Source organism: Otolemur garnettii, unplaced genomic scaffold, assembly GCF_000181295.1.
Source record: "Otolemur garnettii isolate 467f Iridium unplaced genomic scaffold, OtoGar3 scaffold00133, whole genome shotgun sequence".
Lineage (NCBI taxonomy): Eukaryota > Metazoa > Chordata > Mammalia > Primates > Galagidae > Otolemur > Otolemur garnettii.
In genome coordinates this window covers 3,533,779-3,543,357 of record NW_003852528.1, presented here as the reverse complement: position 1 = coordinate 3,543,357, position 9,579 = coordinate 3,533,779, and the positions used below count along the sequence as shown (strand labels likewise).

The 9,579-nt window shown below is 52.2% G+C and overlaps 1 protein-coding gene across 1 annotated transcript in view; it reads left to right on the top strand.

Annotated features, from left to right (window-relative positions):
- Nucleotides 1–9,579, top strand: part of LOC111727943 (histone deacetylase 4-like) — a 183,976-nt gene that overhangs the window by 125,481 nt on the left and 48,916 nt on the right. Inside the window, exon 3 of the mRNA XM_023518248.1 lies at nt 5,173–5,417. Within this exon, the coding sequence (XP_023374016.1) occupies nt 5,173–5,417 (245 nt within the window). The remainder of the gene's footprint in view (nt 1–5,172; nt 5,418–9,579) is intronic.

Genomic DNA, 9,579 nt, shown 5'->3' with positions numbered 1-9,579 from the left:
TGTGGGATGTTACGTTCCTCGCCCCACTCTACAGGGCAGAGTAGCACTGTAAGAGGAAATCGTGACTGAAATGTCCACTATTTTCCCCTCACTTTGAATGAGCCATTCTTTGCTTGGAGAGACCCTAAACTTTGGCCGTGTTTTCCAAAGAATAGTGCTTCTTTCTCTTCCGTATCTCTGATGGCGTGAAATGGTGACATGAAAAGAGGATCTAATTCATGTACTGGGGAATCAGTGTCCTTCTCTGTGACCGTTTATTTAAAAAGAGAGAATGATTGGGAACTCATTCACCGCACAGACTGCCCATTGCTCAGCGCAACTCTGAATGTGGTCTTTGTGCCCTTGCTGACGTCATGAGCCTGATTGTATTAATGTGTTTCTCAAGGCACAGCCTATAAAAGCAATTTTCTGCACTACCATAGAATATTCATGAGAATACAGGCTTTTTTGTTTTGATGCTGCATTCTTTAAGTAGAGAAGATTTTATTGTTTTCTTCAGGGAGCTTTGGGTCAAAGAATGGCACAGCAAATTCTCTTGGAAACTCATGGCAATTCAAACGGTTTTTGATACAGAAATAGTACGAGTCACTTCTGACGTACCCGCCAGCACCCGAAAGCCTGAATGAATGGGGATATGGCCCTCTTGCAGCTGCCCACCCAGGGTCTGCTCCTGCCTACCTTGCCCCTAGTCGAGGAGAGGATGAGAAGGTGAATATGTCAGGGTCCTGGTGATCTCCTTGCCCTGCAGAGGCTCCAAACTCAGAGGGCAGCCCAGGTGCCTGCAGTCTTGGTGTCTTTGGCTAAGACTAGAGTCTCGTGAGGCACTTTTGAGTTTTAGGATGGTAAGTCCGGGCATTCTGACCTCTCCTTCTGACATGTGGTGAGGCTCGAGGAAGTGCCTCAGTGGTGCAGTGGTGGCATTCTGCTGAAGACAGGATGGCAGTGTGTTTAGCCAGTCTCAGGGAGGCTGAACACCAGGCCCTGCACCTGGCCTCCCTGCTGGTGTCCATGCAGAGGAGGGCCAGGGGATCCTTGCCTGTAGTCCACATTGCAGAGGGCTGCACTCATGGGGTATGTGGAACATGAGATGCAGTCCCTGAGGAGACCTGCCCAACCTCACCTCGGGTGTTCCTCCTAGGAGTGTGCTGGCCTGGCCACCCCACAGCGTGAGCTTTAGGAGGAGCCTGCGAGGGCAGGGAGTACACACCTTGCCAGCAATTACTTCTTGCCACACTATACGTCTTTCAGCCCAACTTGCAAAGATGAAATTTGAATTAATTTGGGGACCCATACAAACCTCCAAGAAAACAGCTTACAGAAGAGCTTAAAAAAATTAATGCTTTGCAAACTAAAGCTTGACAGATTGGATGAAAAAGAGAATTGTGATATTTTAAAAAATCAACAATAAAATCCCCTTTCCTCCCTTCTGTCTGCCTCTGCAGGTGAGGCCCCTGGGAAAAATCCCACCTCCCAGGTGCTGCCACCTCCCACCCCTGCAAGGGCTCTCCTGTGCTGTGAATGCGGGGCCCCAACTCTGTGACCACTGTACATTCCTGAGACCCCCCAGGTGGGAGTACCTGGTCAGTCCTGACCACCTGGCCAGGCCTGCCAGGGGCCTGTGTTGTGTTGGGAGTTTCAGGGTGTTCCAAGTAGTCTCTCCCTCTAAAGACACGGTTTGGGGGGCTTTTGCAAATGGTGTTGGCCTCATTTCTGTTAAGTGTTCCAGACCAAATGTCAGTTTGCATTTCCTTAGAGGATGCCCTGTATTCCAGACTCAGAAGCATCATCTGAATAAAGAAAATTGCCCCCAGCTGGCTATGGTGATGCACAGAGCCTGCTCCCTTCCCTGCTTGTCCCCAGGAGGCACCAACCCAGCAGCTCAGTCCTGGCCCTGCAGCTACTGCTGCTTCTCTTGAGCCTTGCTTTGGGCCTGCACTGTCCTCTCCGCCACCTCTACCCCCTGCCCTGCACAGGTGGCCACTGTGTCTCAGCAAGATGCATCCTGTGGACACTGCCCCAGCTCCACTGCCCACCTTGGGTCCTCAGAGCTGCACTGGGGGATTCCAGCCACCTGCCTCTTCAGGGAATGGTCACACTTGTAGAAACGTTTGGCCTAGCCTATTTTTTTAAGTCATTAAAATGGGTACCTTAAAAGTTGTTTTTGTTCAGTTTTTAGCACAATTAACCACTAGACACTTCTGACGGCACCCCTCCTCCACCTGTGAAGAGGTAGTAACAGGAGATGACCTGCAGGTGAGCTGTGGGCATCAGCTCATGCCCAGCACCTCTGACGTGGCCTTGTCTCAGTGAGCCCTGAGGTCACATCTTAGCAGCGGGGCCTAGGTCGAGGTGGTGTGGTGCTTGGGAAATACTGCAGCTTACAAAACGTGAGGCAGTGCAGGGATCTTACTGCTGCTCTGTGCTTTGCTCACTCAGACAAGAAGGTCGGTCTTACTAGGATACAGACATCGGCATTGCAGACAAAATGGTGACAACCTCAACCCATCGTGAGTGTGTGTGCATTAACTTAGAAACACACACAGTTAAGTTTATCCCCAGACGGCAAAAGGCAGGGTCACCTGCTGAGCATATTGGCCAGTGCAGGAAGGGGGTAGTGAAGCCCACAGGCCCTCGAGTTGCTGGTTTTCTTGACAGGCGTGTCCAGCAGCATCACACACCCTGAGGAGGTGGCATGGGACCCACGCCTGTCTCCAGGTGGCTAACACAGCTTTCCTCCCTACCTCTGTGTATTTTATTTCTTAACAATCTGAAACAATGCGTCAAACAGTGGTGTTTTATAAAACTGGCATTTGCTTATACATTTTTTTCCGTTTTGCTATATTTTCCCTTAAAAATGATAAAAAGGGAAAGAGGAGCATATAAGCCCTAGTCTTCTCCTGTGCATGGCGTGGGGTGTGCCTCTGCCCCGGCCCTGCTCATTGAATCCACAGCTTGTGTTTGTAGAATCTTCTCCCCTAAAACCTTTTGATACAAGAAGCCCAATACCCAATTATAAAACAAAAGGTGCATTAGACGTGGGAGAGAAGCATTTAGCTGCTGTCTCTCCATTGCTAGTAACACGGGAGAGGATTTGACAAAAACAGAAACAGGTAGCCAGTGGTGCACTGTGGGATGTGACCAGATACTGAGTGTTTTCCTATTGCATTGTGGGACTTTGGTCTCTTTTCACTGAGAAAGTATCCTGATCTGCTCACTATGGCTCAAGGCCCAGGCACACGCCAGCTTCAAGCTACTCTGGGCTCCATGGCCTCTCTCTGCCCATTCTGGGAGGGGCAACCTGGTGGGCAGTGTGGCCTGGTTAGGGACCAGGAGTTGGCTATGGACAGCTTTTGGCAGAGAAGATGGTGATTTAAGCAGAGGAACCTGAGGGCATCTTCCATCCTGGGCACCATCCTGGTCTCTGCCGTGCCCTGCAGGTAGAGTGACCACCTTCTTGTCAAGGACACCACAGCTCGGGGAGTTCAGGTGATGGTCCCCAGCTCCTAGTACTGGGCAGCACTGGAGATGAGAACCTAGTTCTCTTGCCAGAGCTGGGGCCACCTCCAGGCCACGTTTTCCACCCCTGCCTATCAAAGAAAGCCAAGTCCGGGGTCTGGGGCCTCCAGCACTGTGGGGGCTGCTTTGCACTGAGAGGCAATTAACCCACTTAATGCGCTATTCTTCTGGAATTGGTGGCTTTGAGAGTGTGGGTGCACTTTTCTAGGAGCTGGGTTTAGGCCTGGTGTTAGGTCATCCAGCTTCTGGTAGGGAAAAGTCCTTGAGCTGGTGGTCAGGTTCTAGAGCACAAGAGTGGACTTCTCTAAGGGAGGCCCAGACAAGGTCAAGAACTTACAGTACTAAGGCTGGAAGTGAGGAGTTGGGCTTGTCAGTGGCCCTGATTCCTTGGTCCAGTCTCCCCTTCCAGCCTTGAACCCCTGCCTGCCAGAGAGGAGGCCCAGCTCCTCCCAAGGTCACGCCTCCTCCTCAGGTCCCACCTCCTCTGTACGCCAGGCCTCCTTCAGTCCCTACCTCCTCCCCAAACCCCGCCTCCTTCTCTGGGTTTCACCTTTCCTGGGCCACCCCTTCCCCTGGACTCTGCGCACATGTGATAGATGAAGAAATCAGACGAGGCTTGCAGAGGTTTGGGGAGGTAGCTTCCAGGGGCATCCCCTGGAGGCAGCCTGTGCAGGCCAGCAGGGTGGTTGGGCTCACACAAGATGATGACAGCAGAGCTGCCCATTTGACAAGTGCCACTGGCATGTCACTAGGCCATGCTAGCAGCGCCTGGCTCAGAGTGAGTGCACGCACACGCTCACGTGCTCTTCACACATAAGCCTGCTGTGACAGGAGTGCACACGTCGAGTTATTTGTGTTATTTGTCATATAAAATCTACTCTCCTTTTTGCATTACTTTTCTCTTTGGCTTGGTATTGATTTGTAAGGACCAGGATTGATTTAGCTCTTTGTTCCTAGGCAGAATCACTCCTGGCATTTTTTTGGTAGCACAGGAGCAAAGTGCAGGGAATCTGCTTCTCTGAAGTGCAGAAGTGTGTGCCCTGGTGAGCGCACTTGTGCTGCAATCAGAGCGCATCCCATTGGCTGTGGTCGGGTAAACACATTTGCCAGGGGCACCCTCTTCGCCATGGAAACTGGCTCTTGGTGGCGAGCCTCTGTCTGGACCACTTCTGGGGCTCACACTGTTCTTGTGGTTCTCACATGCAACTCTCTAGTGGCTCCACTGCAAGTGCAGGACAGGGGAGCAGAGCAGGCCAGCCTGCCAGCCTGCCTGCCTACCAACCACGGACTGTGCTTTGCTTTCCACCTTGGCCAGCTCAAGCCTTTTTCTTTATTTCTCCCTTTATTGACGTTTAGCAGTGATGTGAGAAGACCTTTCTGCCTCTGACAGGTCTTTTGAGAGGGCAGGCTCCCCTTCAGGAGGGTGGGAGGGGCAGGAGGTTTGTGGAGTGTGTATCCTGCCCTGGTCTGTGTTGGGTTTTGTGATTTTTCACACTTAGGAATGGAGCCCTTAGAAGCCTCTGGGTCTTGAGTTTTGAGGCTGTTGGGTGAGAGGGGGAAAACATGTCCAGAAGGTCAGCTGTCCTCCAGCCCGTGGGCTCTGCGGGTCAGTGTGGGCAGCAGTGACCGGCTCTCCTGTGCTTATTCTCCCTGCAGTGGATGTGGCTGCAGCGCTGCCCCTGCAAGTGGCCCCCTCGGCAGTGCCCATGGACCTGCGCCTCGACCACCCGTTCTCGCTGCCTGTGGCAGAGCCCGCCCTCCGGGAGCAGCAGTTGCAGCAGGAGCTCCTGGCGCTCAAGCAGAAGCAGCAGATCCAGAGACAGCTCCTCATCGCTGAGTTCCAGCGGCAGCACGAGCAGCTGTCCAGGCAGCATGAGGCCCAGCTGCACGAGCATATCAAGGTGAGTCGGGGGGCCACAGACACCACCATGCCCTTGGCAGCACCATCCTTCTGTTCCTAAGGGTTGTTCCCGTCCCCAGTTGTGACACTGGGGCTCACATACAAGGCAGTCCTCACTGTGATGTCACACTGAATGGCAGGTACCAGCACACTCAGCAGCAGGGCAAGATTGAGGTCACTAGTGGAGGGTGCTGGGTGGTGCGGGGCAGTGGGCAATTCAGGGCAGTGGCTGGGACAAGGCAGTGAATAGCAGTGCAGGGTGGTGGGCGGTGCAAGGAGGTGGTCAGTACAGGGAGGTGATCGATCCGAGGCAGTGGGCAATTTGGGGCAGTGTGGGGTGGTGGGCGGTGATCGGTGCGAGGCAGTGGGCAATTTGGGGCAGTGCTGGGTGGTGGGGCAGTGTCGAGCAGTGTGCTACTCTGTAAACTCACAGAGTGGAAGCATATTGAAGTAGAGGAAATGTCCGTCACCTAATTTCATCTAGTTTGTCCACAGATAAAAAACTTACCAATGGCAAGAAGCACTGAAATGTTCAGTGTTGTCTCTGCGTGGTGTGTGTATAAATCATTTTCTTCCTGAGATATTTCTGACTTTTCTCACTTTTTCTCATTGACCTTTTATAATTGAAAAAATTGATACTTTCTTTTAATTTAAATGGAGTAAGTAAAAACTAAGGAAGACTTTTTTTTGGTACTTACTCTCTACAAATATTTAATCTGATAGCAGATTTGAAAATGAAGTGATGTGGGAAGAAGTTATATCTTGGCTTAGAGGCATGCAGCATAGTCCTGCATAGAGGGCAGGCTGGTTATGGTCTGTGATCACATGTTCTCACTGCTCGGAGCCATGGAGAGCAGCACTGGCTGATGGAAACATAAGGGGCCTGTTGAAACCACATTGGTAACTTTCACCTTAAACAAAGCAAAACCCTCTGAGAATCAGGTTAGTTGAGGTGTGTGTTGCTGGGTAACAGGGTTACCCCCAACCTGAGCAACTTGAAACAACAAGCATGTATCACTTCACAGTTACAGGACTCTGGAGCAGCCTGGCTGATGATTCTGGCTCAGGGTCTGTCCTTCGGGTGGCAGTCAGGGCTGGGGTCTCATCTGAAGGGTTGACTGGATCCAGGGGCAGGAGGAGCCACTTTCAAGCTCACTCGCAGGGCTGTGGGCAGGAGGCTTGGTGCTGGTCTACAGCTGCTCACTGCACACAGTTGGCTTCCCAGAGTAAGTGGTGGGCAGAGACACCAAGGCCAAGACCAAAGCCACTGAGCTGTCTGCAGCCCAGCCACAGACATGGTACTCTCCTACCACTGCTGCTTGTTGCCCATCACATCAACCAAGCCTGGTGTGTCGTGGGAGGTACCCAGATGGGGGTGACCCCCTGGAGATGGGTCTTTGGGGATTTGGGAGCCTGGCTAGCAAAAAGGAAAAATGACTATTTGATCGCATATTTCTGATCTATTTCTACATGTCAACAATAGAAAATGTCCCCAGTGAGCTATTTTGCATTCCTTTGTTCATGCTAAGCCTTGCCATACCTTGATCTGGGCCAGTGGTGTTTGGATCCCTGTGTGGTTCCTGGCTGCCGCACCGGGACAGCACAGATATCAGGCATTAAAAGGCCATAGCCTGCGTTACCTGAGGCTTCCGAGATGCTGCGTGTCTAGAGGCCCACACAGCCAAGGCCCTGGCTTCCAAGGCAGCAGCCCACACCCCTGGACCCACCTGACGCTATGCAGAGTGATAGCCGTACCTCTCATGCTTGTGCCTTGGCCAGCAATTCCCTTAACCACAGGACCTGTGGCCTCCTTGTATATGAAAGACACCTAGTTGGCATCCTTACTGGGTGATCACGTGAGTAGTGAGGTGAAGTGGTGTCACTTCTGCCTGGGATGTAGTGACAGGTTGCACAAGAGGCTGCCCAGGGCTCCTTTGCTGCTTAGCAGCCATGTCAAAACCTTGCTGGCCCTTGAGGACAGGCGCAGTGTCAGCTCCGCGTCCCGATCATGGGTGCCAAACCCTTGTGTGAGTCTGTGCTCTGAAGGTAAGCCCTGAGAGCTGCGGCCTCTGACCGCAGGAAGCTGGGGTCTGGGCAGCTTCCTTCCAATTCCCAGCACTGCTGGGAAGCTCTGGGGCTTTGGAATTGAGGTGGCGACTTTGATTCTTGTGGCCACTGCTGTTTTTTGCCCTGACTCACTCACTGGCCTTTAATTTGCTGGACTCAGCATAAAGCAAACAAAAGGGAGGACACTTTACTGAGCTGCTTGTCATCCAGGCTTTATCATTTCTGCCATCAGAATTCTGAGCAACTCAGTAGTCATGTGCAACCAAGACAGTGTGTGTCCATAAAGAGGGGGTCACCAGCAGTTGTGATCTGTCCCTTTAACAAGGACACTCCAGCCTGGAGTGAGACTGTTGCAGGCTCCACAATTGCCATGGCCCTCGTGTTCCTGACACTCCCGGCTGGAGGGATGAAGGGAAGGATGCTGCTGGATGGTCCTTGGAGTGCCGGCCTGCCAGTGAGCCCTCACTTTGCTGATGGTGGCCATTGCACTGTGGACAGGACAGGCCCACTGTCTGCTGAGGGGGCCTGGCTATGGGGCTGCCCTGGATCTGATTGCCACGTGTGGAGAAGGACGTTCCAGGCTGCCATAGGAGATGAGTACGTGTCAGGCCAGATGTGGGTCCTGGATGCCTGCAGCTCATGTGGCCTGGCGGCCAGAGCAGCCTTCCACAGGCCACATACTTTGTTTCATTTCTGAGCCACAGTTTCTCATTTCTGTGACTCCTGAAGGTGATTTTAACTCATCCAAGGGGTCCCCTGTTTATGTCCCATACTCTGGTGGCCCCTCGCAAGCCTGAGCAATGCCATCTTCACACAGCGACCTTTGACATGTTGCCTGGTTCCCTCACCTTTGCCTCATTCTGGAAACAGGAAGGAAGGACGTCCAGCCAAGCACGGTTCCTCTTTCCAGGCCCCCTCTCAGGTCCCTCCTGCCTGGCCAGCATCAGCCTGGGTGCTGCTTTATGTGTCTCTAGTACCTATTGGCCACTGGTCCTGCCTGCTGGCTGCCTGGGGCGTGAGGGGTGCTCACTACCTGCAGACCCACCCAGAGCCTGGCGGAGGACATTTTTCTGTGTTTTCCCTACGTAGCTATTGGAACCTTCCCATTTTCCACTCCTGACAGAATGAGGCATGTTGAAAGGGCAGGCACCTGGAAGGCTGCCTTAAACCTGGGGCAGGCACAGGTGCAGGGCATAGTTGTGGGGGAATTGTTTGTGCTGTCTTTGTGTTGGTTGAATTTATTGCTTTTTCAAAGAAAAAAAATAAATGAGAAGTAAACCCTGCACAGGTGAGAGGTTGCCAAGGATGGGACATAAAAAAGCACACTGTCCCCTGCAGTGTCCTGCCTCAGGGCCTGAGTCTCCCCTCACCTGGGAAGGGACTGTTGCATAAGTGCCCAGGGCTAACCCCCCAGGCTAGCCTGGTCCCCCAGAGAACTCCCCACTGACCCCCAGGGCTAAGATGACCAGAGCTCCCGGGTCAGGGTCTCAAAAGCACCAGAGGAAGCTCAGTGTTACCTTTCTCTGTACATTTTAATCGTTTTATTTCTCCATTAAAGTAGAGGTGGCAGTGTTGCTGGATCAGGAGGCTTTTGTTGTGGTGATTGAAACTCTTGAGGAGTGGTCATGTTGTCAGGGACATTTGGCAGTGGCATTTGTCAAACACATTTCATGAATGCAAAATCTAATTAGTGTCATTAAATCATCAGTAAATTTGAATCGAATTTTATAATTAAAAGGGAATAATAATCTTTAGAATCTAACCTAAATGGTTCCTTTTGAGTGGGTAATATCTCTGATGAGGGCTCATTTTTTAGCGCACCTGTGATTTCCAGCTTTCTTGCTGCAGGTGGCTCATTTACACGTTCTCTTCTCCTCCTGAGATAGTTCTCTCCTCTCCAGAACTGGACCTCAGGTGGATAGGGAAGCTTTTCTCTCGATTTCTGCCTAATACCTCCCAGAGGGTGCGAGGGTGGGATACAGAGAAGGCTGAGGAACCTCTAGCCCGATGTCATGGCCAGAGCATCCCCTGGGCTAGTGAGTCACAGAGCAGGGGCCGTGTGGGAGGGCCATGGTGCAGGAGTGGGAGGGCCATGG